Below are 17,868 nucleotides of genomic sequence, written 5' to 3' on the forward strand. Positions count from 1 at the left end.
AAATAACTAAAAGACGTTACAAACATTTCAGTGATCTCAAAAACATATCTTTTAAACATTCTCAAGATTTTTTCGGGGTCTCTTAAAGACCTATACATTTTTATCTCCAAATCACATGAATTTTTCTTCTTTTTTTTTTTCCTCCCAAAAACCAAATATACCAATTTCAATAACAAATATAAAAATCCACACAAACCCCCAATTCTTTCTTTTTTTTTTTTTTTGTGAGGCCATTGGGGTTAAGTGACTTGCCCAGGGTCACATAGCCAGTAAGTGCCAAGTGTCTGAGGTTGGCATTTGAAAATCAGGTCCTCCTGAATCAGGGCCAGTGCTCTATCCAATGCGGCCACGAGGCTGCCCCCGATTCTTTCTTAAATAACTTTTCCCAGGAGACAAGCTATATAAGTGGGGCCAGCACTTATAGATACATTATTCATATGACACCAGCAGCCTTCAATACATCTTTAGTGAACAAAGGAAAAATGAAGATGAAAAGAAAAATCTTGAGGGTATGTTTAGGTAACTAAATCTTAGTTTCGAAATTTCTTCTTCTTCCGAAACTTCTTGCCAGCTGCATTAGCGGCTTTTCCATCATTGATCTCGCTTATACTTCCTTTTGTTGTACCTGAAAAGACATTGAAATGTCAATTAGGGTAAACACAATAAGATAAAACTAAAACTAAATAGAAAAAAAACTTGACTCTTCTAAACCTCTTCAGTTTCTCAGCAAATAGCTATTTTCAGATGCTACAAAGCATTTTAAATGCAACAAAGATGTGGAGAAATAAGGACAGCAAAATAAAGGAAATATACTTTCATTTGGAGGAAACAAATGAATCACAATGGGAGCGAAGTCCTGTTGATATTTATGAATGTCATTCTATTGGAACTCAGAAGGACTTTAGTATTTGAATCTAAACAAGTCACTGTTCATAGTAACCCAAGAGTTTATCTAAATATTCTCATTAAAAACTGCATTGCTGGGGCAGCTAGATGGCGCAGTGGATAGAGCACTGGCCCTGGAGTCAGGAGTACCTGAGTTAGGTCTGGCCTCAGACACTTAACACTTACTAGCTGTGTGACCCTAGGCAAGTCACTCTAACCCCAATTGCCTCACTAAAAAAACAAAAACAAAACAAAACAAAACAAACTGCATTGCCTAATGCATCTTGAGCAGCTGCTGGGGCTTGCTTTTGTTATCAGCAATGTCCTATATGGTCACAACAATCTTTCACTCAAAACCTCCCCATGATCTTTTTTCTTTTGGGGGGGGGCAGGGCCATGAGGGTTAAGTGACTTGCCCAGGATCACAACTAGTAAGTGTCAAGTATCTGAGGTCATATTTGAACTCAGGTCCTCCTGAATCCAGGGCAGGGCTTTATCCACTGTTACCACCTAGCTGCCCCTCCCCATGACTCTTAATAGCAACATGCCAAAACAAACCAACAAAGGTGAAGTGACCTAAGAGGGGGTGGGGGGGCAGCAGAGTCTGAAGCGCAGCTCCCCTCCTCCATCTCCCACCTGGCTGGGCTATACTGATCATGTCTCCTTGGATATTTTCATAACTTTTTATGCATGTGGTCTATGTCATGCTTATCTCACAACTTGTGTATATGCCACGGGTTCTCTACTAGACCTTACACACCCTATTCATTTTTGTATACTCCTTCCTAGCCACAAGCACAGAGTTTTGCACCATGGTGGATGCTTAATGAGCATCAAATTAGGGAACAGAGGAGCAAAACCTGCTTCTAACTCCCTTTCCTCTAGGCCAAACTATCCCTTTAACAAGATTAATATTAAAGCTCTAAAAAACCAACCAACCAACCAACTCAGGCATTTTAAATAGTGGCATGTTTTCCTAATTCTGTTGGTTTCATTTGTCCAGATCCTCCTCAAATACTTGTGTGCAGGAACCCCACCCTTCCAATTTCTGACCCAGAATATAAATACTAATGAAGTTTCACTGTTCACGTCCCATTTTAAGATGTTGAACAATTTGCAATAGCCACAGTCATTTTCAGAAGTGACCCAATCTGCTTAAAATTTCCAATCAAACTAGGTTTTAAAGCTCAAAGCAACACTATTAATCTGACCAAAGGGAACAAGAGTTGAATAAGCTTGTAACCTCCAACACTGCAAAGGCCTCTCTTTCACCTTGAATGTATGCAAAGGGTCATTTCAACCACATAGAAAGTAGGGGGGCCAAGTGACATATTTTGGTGGAAATTTTTTTTTTTTAAAGTACATGGGTGGGGAAGCTAGGTGGTGCATTTGAGAAAGCACTGGCCCTGGATTTAGGAGGACCGAGTTCAAATCAGCCTCAGACACTTGACTCCTACTAGCTGTGTGCCCTGGGCAAGTCACTTAACCCCTCATTCCCGTGACCCCCGCCCCCCCCCCCCCCCCCCCCCAAAGTACATGGGTCATCTTTAGAGACAGCAAGTCTTTCTATCTTGCTAAGCTTCTGTGGTCACGATCCTAAGCGGCGGTGACACAGAATTCTCCTCTGGCCATAGTTCCCTGCCTCAGCCTTCATTCTTTCCTCTATCTCTGCAGCACCACATATGATTCTCTGCATAACTGCAGGGATCTGCCTTCTCATCTTTACCCCAGGACTTCACTCCTTCCTCTGTGAAGTCCTTTGCTGATCTTTTCAGTTGTCTGTCTTCCCATCCTCAAATGATCCCAGGGTCAGAGTTCACAGGGACCTCAGCACCCACCTAGTTCCAACCCAAACCTGAAGGGACCCCCCCCCCAGACAATATAACCCAGTAAGTACACCCAAGACCTCCAAGCAGGTAGATCCACAGCCTTTCTAGGAAACTCATTTTGTATATACTCATATATGTTGTATCCCTCGGTAGAATGTAAGCCATGGCAACAGTACCGACTTTATATTATATACCCTAAGTCCTCAGAATTTTTATTTTATTTTTGTTTTTGTTTTGTGAGGCAATGAGGGTTAAGTGACTTGCCCAGGGTCATACAGCTAGTAAGTGTCAAGTGTCTGAGGCTGGACTTGAACTCAGGTTCTCCTAAATCCAGGGCCGGTGTTTTATCCACTACGCCACCTAGCTGCCCTCAGAATTGTAGGCTTTTTAATCAAATTAGCTTTAGCAATTTTGACATCCCCTCCCCGCCCAATTTATTATAATTTTTTTTTAGTGAGGCAATTGGGTTAAGTGACTTGCCTAGGGTCACACAGCTAGTAAGTGTTAAGTGTCTGAGGCCGGATTTGAACTCAAGTACTCCTGAATCCAGGGCCGGTGCTCTATCCACTGCGCCACCTAGCTGCCCCCCCCAATTTATTATTTAAACACGTCTTCCCATGATTCACTTACAGTGCTCCTGACTCCTGCCATGGAGCAGTGCACCTGGTAGTTAGCAAATTAAGTGACAATTCATCAACACCACAGGCATAGTTTACTATAAGAAAACATGCTTTATAAATAATAATGAAGTCTTTGACTCTCAAGCCCCTCTAATATATTTTAAATGATTTGAGTTACAAAAATTCATTTTATACACTTTTTTTTTTTTTTTTAGCGAGGCAGTTGGGTTAAGTGACTTGCCCAGGGTCACATAGCTAGTAAGTATTAAGTGTCTGAGGCCGGACCTGAACTCAGGTACTCCTGAATCAGGGCCGGTGCTCTATCCACTGCGCCACCTAGCTGCCCCATTTTATACACTTTTAAAATAGAATACTTTGGGGGGCAGCTAGGTGGCGCAGTGGATAGAGCACGGCCCTGGATTCAGGAGGACCTGAGTTCAAATCCGGTCTCCCACACTTGACACTCACTAGCTGTGTGACCCTGGGTAAGTCACTTAACCCTCACTGCCCTGCCCACAAAAATAAATAAATAAATAAATAGGAATACTTTGAAAGGGTAAGATTTAGCTATAAAAGGGAGCAAGACATCACCTGGTCCAATCCTTTCATCTTACAGATGAGAAATTGAGATACACACAGAGAAGTTTAGTGACTTAGCAGAACTTGTAAACTATGTATACATGAATAATTCTCCCCTTCCTGAGCCTGTTTCCTCATCTATAAAACTGGGACATTGCCTGTAGAACTTACCTTACAGAGTTGTGAAGATCAAATGAATAATGTAAATTCAAATAACCAACTCCATAAGGGGCACACAGGAAGCCGATTATTATTAAGTAGCAGCACAGAGATTCAAACCCAGGGCCCTCCTGCCTTTCTGAAAATGTTCTAACGAAAACCCAACAAATCAGTCTACCTTCTGAATTCAGAATCAGCCAGCAATTCTTCCACAATTGTTCTTTTCCTCTGCTTCTTAGGAATTCTCGAATGATAGAAGTCAGCAGGATTATCAGCAATTGTTCCAACCTGAAAAAGATGGATTGAAATGGGAAGTCCCAAAATCGTCAAGAAGCACCAACTGTTTACTCTGTGCCAGGCACTGGGTGCCAAGGGCTGGCGATGAAAACAAGGCAAAAACCCAGTCCTTGCCCTTAAGGGGCTCACTTTCTAACAGGAGGAAATATTGTCTGTCCTTTGTTCTCAAAGAGGACAATGACTTGCACTAAATTGGATTGAAGTGAGGGGAGGGCTGTGCAAGGTCACCAGCCTCACTCTCTCCTCCAGAGCCATTTGGGTACAGTGGTGAGTTATATCAGGACGACTGGAGATGTTTAAGGCAATTGGGGTGACTTGCCCAGGATCACACAACTAGTAAGGGTCTGAGGTGAGATTTAAACTCAGGTCCTCCTGACTCCATGGCCAGTGCTCTATCCATTGTGCCACCTAGCTGCCCACAATGGGAGAGAGAAGAAGCAAGGGACTGTACATACAAGACATAGCCAGGTCAAAGGGAAATAACCTCAGAGGGAAGGCTGGGGTCACGGTGAAAACTGGAAAAAGCCAAAGGCACTAGGAGTAGGGAAAAAGGGAGTGCACATTCCTGGCCTGGTGGATCGAGTCAGGAGATGGCAAGTCACATGCGAGAAGATGCTAATCACGGACGACTAGAAAGGACCACCTGAGGCCAGGGGACTGAAATCAGCTACACTGCATGGTCCTCTCCAGCAGAACCAAGGAACAAGAGCCAAAAAAACAGATGGTCAAGATTTATCCAGGGATTCATAGGCTAAAAATGGGCCAAGTTGAGGGCTTCTAAGATAGGAGTCAGTCAATATGAAAGTGGCAAACTAAGGGGTCATGGTTAGGTAAGGAGGAAGGAATGAGTGGAGAAGGCTGAGTGGGGATTAGGACAAAGAGCAGGGTCAGAAAGGAGAGAAGAGGGGCAGCTAGGTGGCGCAGTAGATAGAGCACCAGCCCTAGATTCAGAAGAACCTGAATTCAAATCTGGCCTCAGATACTTGACACTAGCTGTGTGACCCTGGGCATGTCACTTAACCCTCACTGCCCTGCAAAAAAAAAAAAAAAGAGCTAAGAAAATGAATCTTCCTTAAAAAAAAAAAGGGAAGAAAGAAAGGAAAGAAGATCACACAACCAGTCAACTTTTGATTACTAGTACCCCAAACAACAAAGAGATATGCATAATCACTTTTTTGTTTGTTTTGAATTTGTGAATTTATTCAAACAGGGAAATTCCATGAGGGTACTCTTCCTCTACCACTGCAAATCACTATTTGCTTAATTCATTCATTCAAATAATAAACATTTTTATTTCATTTTGAGTTCCAAATTTTATCCCTCCTTCCCAAGGTAGTAAGCAATCAGATAAAGGTTATACATGTGCAATTATGTAAAACATCACCATATTAGTCATTTTGTACAAGAAAACTTGAATAAAAAAAATCAAAGTGAAAAATAGCATGCTTCAGTCTGTGTTCAATCAATCACTTTTTTTTGAGGGTAGCTGTTATCTCCTCCTAGGTTACTTCAGAAGCATAGTGGAAAAAAAAGGTGGGGGGTGTTAGTCAATGCGCATTTATCAAGTACCAGGCACTGGAGATATGAAGAATGGCAAAAACAGTCCTGCTCTCAGTTAACTATCAAATGGGGAGACTATGTAGGAAGAACAAGCTACAGACAGGAGATAGTGGAAGGCAATCTTGGAGAGGAAGCAGGCAAGGCTTCTTGTAAAAGGTGGATTTTAACTGAGATGTGAGCATGTGGATAATCCTCAGCACTGAGAACAGAACAGTTTCCTATTTCCAAAAGGTGGAATGATAAGTCCTCTGCTAAACTACTCCTCCACCACCACAGCAAGGAAGTGAGCCAATAACATGTGTATGTAGGCATGTAGTCCGAGAACTGGACTAAGTTTGGAAAAGCTCATTTCTTAGGAAATGGGCTATAGACTGATTTTTTTTTTAAGCCATAACTACTTTTTTTTTTTGGTGAGGCAATTGGGGTTAAGTGACTTGCCCAAGGTCACACAGCTAGTAAGTGTTAAGTGTCTGAGGCCAGATTTGAACTCAGGTACTCCTGACTCCAGGGCTGGTGCTCTATCCACTGCGCCACCTAGCTGCCCCATACCTACTTTTAAAAAACTACCCACCAAGTCATAGAGGGGGTGAGAACTGCAGGAAAAACCCTACACGGACAGAAGGCATAGGCCTTTAAGGACCTTCACCAATGAAGCAAACATTCAGTTTCTTGAATGCAAGTTCCCACAAGCACATCAGTAATTCAAGCACGCAAACTCCATATCATAACCAAAAAGGTCAATGCACACCAGGTTTTACAAACGAGTCATTGTGATACCTTATATAATGTGCAGCACAGAATCTTACTGAACTCATGGGCTGTAGCATTTCATCAGCTTTTGAACAAAGTTTATACTTTCTGATGTCTTTTCATGAAAATAATTTCATTTTGGAACAAGCACCAAAGAAAGTCAATACTTTATCTACCCAAGAAGAGAAACAAGTCAGCATAGAAATTTTTGGAATACAGCGAGTCTAGTGAAGGATGAAGATTCCATCTGACAATCCCTAAAAAAACCCTAAAGTACCAACTAGACTTCCTTTTTCTGGAGCCCCTGTATCACAGCATCTTTAAAGAGATCTTTAAAAAAAAGCAAGAAACCTTAAGTTTGTAGGCCATGGCGGGTGGGGTGGGGTGGGGGTCACATAGGCAAGGCAAACACTGAAAAGCTGTAACTGCTTCAGCAGAACACCAATGCCAAGGCAGCTGCTGCTTTTTGGCCTAAAATTCTATATGTCCACCTCTATCTCTCCCCTGCCTGTGTGACCCTAGTTGAGTCACTTAACCCTGTTTGCCTCAGTTTCCTCATCTATCAAAAGAGTAGAAAATGGAACTGGTAAACCACTCCAGTATCTCTGCCAAGAAAACCCCAAATGGGGTCATGAAGAGTCGGCATGACTGAACAAAGATCTATCCACTGACCACATGAGGAGGATAAAAGAAGAAACTCTTCCCTCCTCTTCCCTGCTCCCAACGATCCCTATTTTTGACCAGTACAATCAGCATTAGGCTTTTCTCCAATGGTCAGTAACCTGTCCCATTTTTACAGGAATGTCCTTCAAGTTCCAAACCTAATTAAAAGTCCTGGAACACAATTCCTTTGTAAGTTATTAACTTCCTGCAGGGAATGATTTCAAAGACAGACCAGATCTGTTCTCTGAGGTCTTTCTTAAAATTCCCTGACTCAGGGTCAGCTAGGTGGCTCAGTGGATAGAGCACCCGCCCTGGATTCAGGAGGACCTGAGTTCCAATCCAGACTCAGACACTTGACACTTACTAGCTGTGTGACCCTGGGCAAGTCACTTAACCTCCATTGCCCCACCAAAAAAAAAAAAAAAAAAAAGGAAAAAGAAATTCCCTGACTCTGGGGCAGACAACATAAAAATTAAACTTCTGAAGGCCCGTAAAAAGAAAACAAATGACAACTGTTAATCCATATTAAAATAAAGGATAGTTTCTTACTGGAAGTATTTAGGGAAACCATCTCTATCATTTTTCTTATAAAACCTTTTAGGGTCCATACTGGCTCTCATCTGTAGTGCTTTGAGGTCATTCTCAGTTCCGTTGTCAATTCGGGGGCTTTCATACCAAACCAGCCATCTCCTGCTGTTTTTCTCCGTTCCTCCTGAAATGTAGGTTGCAGAACAAACACCATCATATTTTTTATGTGCCAGCAGCACAAAACACTCTTTCTCCTCAAATTACATACTAAAGAATATTTTGTGAATTGGCATCAATTAATAAGATTTAAGTTTGGAAAAAAAAAGATTTGTCTCCTGGTTCTTTCTTTTATATAAAAAAAGAATGAGTATTTGTATAGGAAATGGATTTTTCAGACAACTATGGGTATACTGACTATCTGATAAAGAAGAGATGGGAGAAGAATGGAATAGAATTATTATTTCTATAATAGTTTTTCCATTAAACGCTTCCTACCATTCTGACTGTCCATGTAACAAATAACTTGTAAAATACCTCCACTTTGGTCTCCAAGAAAACCAAATCCAACTAAACTTTTCATTCTATTTCCTGTATTTACAAAGCCACTTATTCCTATTATTTGTAATAAAAATAAAATACTATTCTTCCAAAACTACCCAGGGGCAAGGTATTAAATTTCTATAGCCCTACTCTGTTTCACATTAGTGACAGGAACCTTCATCTATCAGGTTTTTTGTTTGTTTGTTTTTATCTTATAGTCTTTTTTTTTTTCTTTTTTAGGGCAATGAGGGTTAAGTGACTTGCCCAGGGTCACACAGCTAGTAAGTGTTAAGTGTCTGAGGCCAGATTTGAACTCAGGTATTCCTGAATCCAGGGCCGGTGCTTTATCCACTGCGCCACCTAGCTGCCCCATTATCTATAGTTTTTAACAGCTCTATGATTTACTCAGAATAGTATTCTGAAGAAGATAGGGCCCCGGACTTCACATAACAAATCCTCAGGGTTGTTCAAATGTTGGAAAAAGTGAAAATGACATATTTTACCACTATGTTCATTAAAAACAGAACTAGATTCACCAACTGAACTTCACTGTGTTGAAATGGCTACCAACCAATTAATTGAATTGAGATGGGTTTCTCACATGCTATGCTGTCAGGCTACCCTTCCGTTATTCACAGCTGTAAGCATTACTCTGAGCTCTCTCCTTATCCTCAACCCACGATCGTTTGCATTTTGGTGGCCATCTAGGCTTTTGTAAAATATAAATTACTTGAAAATGTTTCTGTGGTGTTTCACAGCCAGTGAGTCTTAAACCAAGAACTTGGTACTTACTCTGCGTTTTTTCTTAAGTTGAAATTGTGATTCCTGGTATGGCGGGATGCAATCCTTCTTTTCAAAATCTGGAGTAATTATGCTTTTCTGCAAGAGCTGATAAAAAGAAAATAGAGACTAATGCGGAAATGTTTAATGTTATTATATAAATATAAAACCTATATTAGATTATCTGCTGTTTAGGGGAGGGGGAAAAATTGGAAATTGGAAATCTTATAAAAACAAATGTTGAAAACTATCTCTACATGTAACTGGAAAATAATAAAATACTTTTATTCAAAATTTTAAAAAAAGGGGGGGGGGGCAGCTAAGTGGCACAGTGGATAAAGCACCAGCCCCTGGATTCAGGAGGACCTGAGTTCAAAACCCAGCCTCAGACACTTGACACATACTAGCTGTGTGACCCTGGGCAAGTCACTTAATCCCCATTGCCCCGCAAAAACAAAAACCAAAACACAACCCAAAAAAAAAAAAAAAAGAAAATGGATAAGTGCTTGAATGCTGTCAGGATAAGCTAAGTAACCAAATCATAGTTTGTTTTAAATTGACTACACTTAATATCCTTCAAAGGCTGGAGTCTATGTCTTATACCTTGTTTTAAGCAATGTTCCTAAAAGCTTTGTGTAAATCAGACCCATGCTACTTGTGGTACTATGAAGAACAATCTTGGTGAATTCTTTCATAAGACAAAGAAATATTCCTTTAATGTATATACATTAGATATAGACATTTATAAAGGTAGCTAAGTAATACAGTTGACACACAGAACACCAGCCTGGAGTCAGAAGACCTGAGTTCAAATCCAGCCTCAGACACTTTCTACGGGGGTGACCTTGGGTAAGTCACTTAATCTGTTTGCCTCAGTTTCCTCAATTGTAAAATGGGAATAACAAACACTACCTATTCTCACTGGGTTGTTGTAAGAATCAAATGGGTCGATATTTATAAAGCACTTACACTACTATATTGCTCACTCTGTACATATCTATTTGCATATTGTCTCATCCATTAGATCCTTGATGGCAGTGACTGTCTTTGACTCTATGTATCTCCCATGCCTTTAGCATGGTGCCTGGCACACAGTTAAGTGTGACATCAATGTCAGGTATTATGATGAATGCTTTTTTCAAATCCAGATTTGTATGTAATAGATTTCCTTATTAACCCAGTGCTCAGCTATACTAATCACCATAAAACTAACTACTCACATACAACAATGGGAATATCTGAAATATATAAGGTGATAGGGTGGGTAAAAAACGGTCTCTTAATCTATCATGAACAACATACCATACCAACACTTTTCCCTGTTGGTATAACACAGTTATACCAGCTTTCTGTGGTCAGAGAAAAGAATGTGATACATTAAAGGGATAACCCTCAAGATGCTCATTGGGGTGGTCCTGAAAGGCTGTTGGCTGAAGAGAGCAAATGACTCTTTTGGCCATATCCTTCTTTTCAGCCACAGGTGCTCATAGCTCTGAAAAGGTGCCACAAAAAACCAGAAACGATTTTGGGGGGGCGGGGGGGGGGGGTTGAGGCAATCGGGGTTAAGTGACTTGGCCAGGGTCACACAGCTAGTAAGTGTCACATGTCTGAAATCAGATTTGAACTCTGGTACTCCTGACTCCAGGGCCAGTGCTCTATCCACTGCACCACCTAGCTGCCCCTGAAACAATTCTTTTCTAAATGTGAGCTAATTTTCCCCTGGGTACAGCTAAGAATTCTCTCGCTCCATTGGCTGTTCGGGGTTTTAATCCCAGATATCAACATCCAGTTACTCAGTAAAGGCTACAGGTTTACAGAATTTGGGGAGACTGTCTCCTTGGGTTTCTTATATCACACTGAGGCAATATCCTGGGAACCCCTAAGAACACAGCGGAAAGAACATGGGATATGGAGTCCTTGTGACTCTGGACAAGTCATCTAACTTCTAAGTCTCAGTTTCTTCATCTGTATTTGGGAGGAATGGGTACAGGGCTGGGAATTCCTAGCCCTGGATTCTTATGCTAGCACTACTGCTGACTCAATGTGAAACTTGGGGAAACCTTAATTTCTGATTGTTTCTTTATTATCAAATGAGGGGAGTTAGAAAATAACACTTTTTCCAGCTTTAAAAAGTCTATGAATTCTTTACAGAGCATCTATTATCTTACTTCACCTTCTCCATATCTGCTTTACTTTTAAAAGAGGCCCAATCTGAGGGACCACGCTAATGAACCAACCCTACCCGCACTTCTAAAGCTGAGTTTGATGTTAAAAATTAGTTCTGAGTACAAGAGAGTTCTAGTTAATGACTCAGAGGAGAAAAGTCCAAACAACATGTCCTAAAAGAGGTCTTTAATTCAATCAGCAAACCTTTAGACGTGTAATGTACCGTGCCATGGTGGGGGGGGGAGGGAAACAGAGCAGCTCCTATTTCCCCACTACAGAGCCTGTGATGCACCATGGCAGACCATGATATCTATTACACAGATTCGAAACAGAGACCTACCCCAGGTCATAGATTGAGTAAAGGTCAGAGCCCAAGAGGTCTAATATTCTTGGTGACAGCAGAAAAGTTAAAACATGGTCACAAATAGAATAGAAAGCAAGATGGGAGAAGAGAGAGAGAGAAGTTATGGTAGCAAGGTATGCCTGTGTCAGAGGAAGGAAGAGAATTCCTGGCTGGGGTACACAGACCAGACGGAGCTTTCAAAGAGAATGTATCCAGGCAGGTCCTTGAAAGATAGGTAGGATTTCAACAGGTAGATGGAGGGAAGACAGGATGGAGGAAGGAAAGTGCAGAACAAAAACAGAAAGCAGCAAATAGTTCATAATGGTTAGTGTGCAATATATGAAGGGGAAGTGTAGAGAAGGCTAGAGAGAGAAGGTCCAGGAAAGCCCTGGAGAGTCTTAAGAAATTTGGCCATGATTCGATAGACAACAAAAACCCAATTGAAGGTTTCTGAACAAAGGGAATAATACAATTATTTATGTTTTATGGCAGCAAAGGGTGAACTGCTGATGAAAGAGACGAGTGAATGTGGAGACCAATTAGGAACGTGTCAAAATAATCTAGCCACATGGATTCTTGGAAGGCCTTGGCAAGGATGGAGAATAAGAAGAGGCAGACTGGAAACTGCAGCAATATGAATACAGAGAGGCAAAGGAGAAACTGAAAATAACACACCAAACTGTGTATCCACATGACAGAGAATTAAAACCAGGGGAAAATGGGGAGGAGCTAGGTGGATCCATTCAGCATGCATTAGGAAATGTGGGCTTGTAAAAACTTGGAGGCTAAAGGACTTAAACTTGGGAGTTTTCTGCATAGAGTGGTATTGAAACCAGGCCCCAAAGAGAAAAGGGAAGCAATACTATTTCCCAGGAGCAGTTTCAAGAAGCCTGAAGCAAGCAGTAGGGCTCTCTAGCTGGAACTTCAAAATAAATGCTGAATGGAAAGAAGGCACATCATTCCCAAGGTTACTTTTAGTACTGCAGCAAAGAAAGTATTTCTTCATCATGCTAAGCATCTAATCTTTCAACAGATAAAGGAAAATGAAAATGTCTCAGAGGTTTGGGAGTATGAAAATATAACACAGGATATGTTATGAAACTTACCTCCCTTTTTGTTTTTCTCCTTTATTTGTGTAAGGGCATTTTTGTTAAAGTCCATTTTTTCTGCATTAAAGTTAATATACAAGCCTCCAAGTTCCTTAATACTCAGACCAGGGTCTATACTGCTACTTGATAACTTCAAGCTGAAAGAGAAATGATCACTTAATTAAAAAGTTAAATCATTAAATAAAGATGGAAACAAAAGGGCAGAGCAGTGTGCATAGAACTGAAAAAAGTTATCTTTCCCTCCCTTGACCTATTTTACTTTTAATACCTCACATTCCACAAGAGGTAAATTCCTCCCAAATTAAATTTCAGCACATTAGTTTTGTCTTAAAAAATTCCAATCCACAGGGGCAGCTTGGTGGCACAGTGGATAGAGTACTGACCCCAGGGTCAGGAAGACCAGAGTTCAAATCTGGCCTCAGACACTTCACACTAGCTGGGCAATCCTGGGCAAATTACTTAACCCAGACTGCTCTGCCAAAAAAATAAATAAACAAAATAAAATAAAAATCAGTACACAAATGGAATTTTTAAAGTAAAAGAAATACATATGGAGAATATGCTAGTAATTACCAAGGTAAGCTTATCGTTCTGCATGCATATTCCCCAAAGCCTTAACCTTAAATGTATTCTACTAATAATGTGAATTCAAATGCCCCTTAAAGATCACAAATAATTTTTTAATTTTAAATTCACTTGTATTCAAACATACTTAGTTCTTCCTCTAAATGTAATGGGGAAAACAATGTTATGGGGGGAAATGGCCACTTTGGGAATATCCTATAGGTACCTTCTTCATTATAATTCTTCAGATTAAGATTATACTTGATCTTATCAAGAAGCTTCAAATAGCCAATTTCTTTCTGATCACATTAAATAGGTAAGAGAAAATGCCTAAATAATCCACTTCATTTTTCTATGCTGACTCTGAGATGCAATGACACATTGACCCACCTCCTTACTTGGTCCTTGGTCCCCTCCACACTAAGCCCTAGTGTTGGAAACCTAGAACACATCTGGGCAGTAGCAGGGCCCTAAGTGATTTCAAACAGATTAATTTACTCACAAATCATCAGGAATTAACTACTTTGCTTTGAGACCAAACTATTCATGGTACTAAACATTTTACCCACTGCAAACACCTTAAGGATGTTCAAGTATATTAGACACCAGGGAAGGAAATAGTAATGAAGGGGAAAACTTTCTAAGAACTATTTACTCTCTATTTCAATTCACCAATTTTGGTGGCAATTTCCTACTTAATTGTCTACATTCCCATTACTCTGCAAGCAAAGAATGAAAGCCCAGCAAAGCAGCTAAAAATGACAGCTTGCCTTCCCCTTTACCGTGGTCCCAGATCCCATGCCAGAAAGATCATTGTTAAAAGCAACTGAGTACTTCTTTCTAACAACACTCAAAATACCCAAATGTCACTGTGAACATGCTCTGTCTACAAACTATACAGCCGACTGAGCACCTGAGGGGAAAAAAAAATTCACCCTGTAGACTCATTGCCCAGCTTACTAGTTTCCTATCATTAAGGGGATTTAATACAACATACAGGCAAGAAATTAAATTCTTCAAATAAATATACAAAACTTACAGGTTTGACTTGGTGTTACTTAATATGTCATCTTCATCTATGAACTCCTCTTCATTTTCTTCCTGGTCTATAGGTTCCTCCTCTTCAATGTCGTCTTCATCATCTTCCTGCTCACTGACTACTTCACTTGTTTTTTCTTCCTCTATGTAATAATTCTTATCAGAACTCAATCCAGGGGTTTTATCAATGACGAAGATTACATCATTTGATGGGGCATCTCCTGGATCTTTTTCTGATGAAATGTTTTGATCACTACTGTCAATGAAACACAATGTATCTTCTTCAGTCTCACTATCTTCAGATACCTGCTCCTCATCACTGCTGAGTACTAACAGGATAGAATTACTGTGACTTGCCACGTCATTACCTTCTAAATGTTCTTTTTTGTTGTCAGTATCTTCAATGACACTGATGTTTCGGTCACTGTTCTCATCTTCAGTAATTTCTGTAGCATCATCAATTCCCTCTGCCTCTTCGTTCTGTTCACTCCCCTCACATTCAAGTGAAAAAACACAAGCTTTTCTGAGCCTGTTGTTGGTACCTGTTTTTTGATGTTCTGGTTTGGTCTGCTCTGGTGTTGAAAAATAAGTACATTTTTTTTCAAAGCTGCTTTGCTGAAGTTCTTCACAACTTGTTTCTTTTTCCTCTTCCAATGTATAAGGCTCCTTGTTTAAATTCTCTTCTTCTGAAGACTCTTTTGCAGTGGCACCTTTCTTCCTTCTTGTTGGTACTTCTGTTTCTTCTTCTGACCTTTTCACTAAGGATTTATCACCCAATACCTGACTTTCACCTTTAAATTGATTGGGGCTATTTTCTGGAGAAGGTGCAGTCTGTTCAGCATCTAAATCCTGAGTATTCTCACATCTGGATTCAGAGATGCTTCCTAATTGGGAAGGAACTAGATGTACATTCTGGTTGACATTTTCTGGTCGCTCTTGCACCTCAGCAGCTTGTTCATCAGCTTCCTCCTTTAATTTCCTCTGTCTGTTCCTTGTTGATCTTCGGCTTCCAACAGAAACACCTGAGCACCAAGACTCTGCATCAGAAGTTTCTTCAGCCAATAAAGCAGAATTGGGATCCAAATGGAATTTAGACTCTCTCTGCCTGCCCCTTCTGGTTCTAACAGGAGATGCCAAAAGGGCGGAAAGAACCGAGGAGCAGGACTCGGCTTCAGAAACTTCACCTTCGTCTCCAGATTTGATGGACTCGCTTCGGCAAGTCCTAGGTCTACCCCTGGCTTTGGATTCTGGCTGGCAGGGAATTATGATGCGCCTTCTTCTCGTCACCCTCACGGTTGGTTCCTGTAGTCCGGAGGCATAAGAACAGGTGGACTCGGCTTCCGAGACCTCTCCGTCTGTAGCCGGTTCAATGGTCTGTGCTAGGGCGCTCCTACTTCGACTCCTCGCTGCCTTGACTGTGGGAGGATCCTGCAGGAGGGGTCCGCTGTCAGCATCATTGAAGTCGTCAGCCTTCAAGCCCTTCATGTCTTCTGGCTGTTTGCTTTTATTCCTCCTTGCTCGGGGGGAAGGGGAACTCTGAAAAGCAGGGAGAAATACAAAGCCTATTAAATTAGAGCGACGGAGAGGCACGGGTGGGGAATCATGCATGAAAAGAGCTCAAGCACGGGAGTCGAGGTCGGATTCCCGTCCCAGCTCCGCAGCGTATCCCTGTGTATCCCCGGACAACTTACCGGACCTCTCTAGGCCTCAGTTTACTTATCTGCCAAAGGGAGGGGCGTTGGGGGGATGACCTCTGGGCTCCTCTCCAGCTCTATTCCTCCACTCTGGGGCAAAGTTCCGGCCCCAAGCCCCACCTGGGAAGGCTGTTCTCTCTGCTTGGCCGGCCCTGATCCCAGGACACAGCCCAGATTCGAGGTCCGAAGGGCTTTGTGATGTGCGGCTGCCTAATGTACCAGAGCCGAGCGAATATTCTCAACTCTGGCTGCCGGCCACGCTGCAGAACGGGGCGGGGCTAACGGAAGGGCGGGGCTACGCAGTGCGTCCCACGCGCACGCGCGCTGACGCCACCACGTTCTTTCCCCCCCGCCAACCAGGCCGGGGGTCCAAGAGCTCGCGTTTCGTCACTCCATTGGGCCCCTCCGCACTCCGTACCGGTTCCTCTTCCCCAAAACAGAGACTCGGTTCCTCTTCCCCAAAACAGAGCCTCGCTTCCTCGGGTCGGGCTGACAGTTTGCAAAGCGGACAGGAAAGAGGAGTAATAGCGAAAGCCCGTCTCCTACCCTGCTCCCCGGAGATTCATCTATCTTATTTCGCCTCGGCAGAGGCCGCTCCGGCCTCATCGATCTGGTGGCCACCATTCTGCCGAGCCTCTCACCCGACAGCTATTGCAGCCTTCACGTTCTGACACTTCCTTCTTTTAGGACGCCCCGGAAATACGTTTTCTAATCCGGTCTTAGCCATTTTTTCCAGTCCCGGAGCTTCCCTCCCCAGATGACGTCAGTCCGGGGAGGGGAGCGCGGAAGTCCCTCCTCCCGCCGGTGTTTCCGGCTCCCTGTTCGGTTCCGCTTCCGTAACTGGAGGTCACTGAGCTGAGGAGGCCGAGGAGGGTGAAGAAGCTGCCGGAGCGAAGGCACGCCCCTTCCGGCATCCGTCCGCTAGCGGCCCCGCCTCCTCGGGTACTTCCGGGTGGGGGGGTAAGAGCGGAGAAAGCCGACCCTCTCCGTGGGTACCGCGTCAGATGTTGGGAAAGAAATGAGTGCGGATCATCCCATCCTAGGGTCACCCCAAGCCCAGGCCGGCCCCGCCTCAATTCTCCCGGCTCTCTAATGAGCCTTGCTGGCGGAGGCAGCTGGAATCTGCAAGCCCGGGTTCAAAGGCTGACCCCGACCACTTTTAGCGTTGTGACTCCTCCCCCTCTCTCCTACATTTTGTATTTCTGTCAGCCCACAAAGCATTAAACACCTTTGAATCAGGCGCTGTGCTACCCTCCGGGGTTACCAAGGACCTACTGAAAACTATCTTGCATTCTAATGAGATAGAGAACAAGACTATACCCGGATGCAGAAATATAAAGCGAATATACACAAACTTGTTAAATACAAGCTAGTTTGGGAGGGAGGGCACTTAAGAGAGGTTATATGAGGCGGATGTAGATGTTCTATCCCCTCCCCACCCCCATTGAATGTAGGCTCCTAGATTGCAGGGACTGTTTTGTCTTTATTTCTGGTGCTTGGCGAAAGATTGCCTCAAATGCTTTTATAATTGAGGTGTGCTTCTTTTCTCCATTTAGAATGAAGGACCTGGACTAATATGATTTCTTAAAAGCCCAATTCAACTTTCAAATCCTTTAATGCATTTAATGGATTTGTTTTGCTTGGCTACTGAACGGTGGTTAAAAGTTTCAGAGAAATATTTCAGTTCGGTATAAGGGAAAAGTTCCTAACAATTAAGACTCTTCAAAAGTGGAATGGGATTATATTAAAAAGTATAAGATTGGG

General features: G+C 42.3%; 1 protein-coding gene across 1 annotated transcript; it reads right to left on the reverse strand.

The window, feature by feature from the left end:
* Positions 1 to 351: 351 nt before the first annotated feature.
* Positions 352 to 16,878, reverse strand: DNTTIP2 (deoxynucleotidyltransferase terminal interacting protein 2). Its single transcript, XM_044001234.1, is given in 9 exon segments — positions 352 to 605; positions 607 to 625; positions 4,251 to 4,360; positions 7,891 to 7,985; positions 7,988 to 8,054; positions 9,203 to 9,300; positions 12,809 to 12,945; positions 14,412 to 15,946; positions 16,651 to 16,878. Coding segments are annotated over 9 exon segments (2,214 nt in total). The 5' UTR covers positions 16,729 to 16,878; the 3' UTR covers positions 352 to 530.
* Between the last annotated feature and the right edge of the window lie 990 nt (positions 16,879 to 17,868).

Source organism: Dromiciops gliroides, chromosome 4 (genome assembly GCF_019393635.1).
Source record: "Dromiciops gliroides isolate mDroGli1 chromosome 4, mDroGli1.pri, whole genome shotgun sequence".
Taxonomy (NCBI): domain Eukaryota; kingdom Metazoa; phylum Chordata; class Mammalia; order Microbiotheria; family Microbiotheriidae; genus Dromiciops; species Dromiciops gliroides.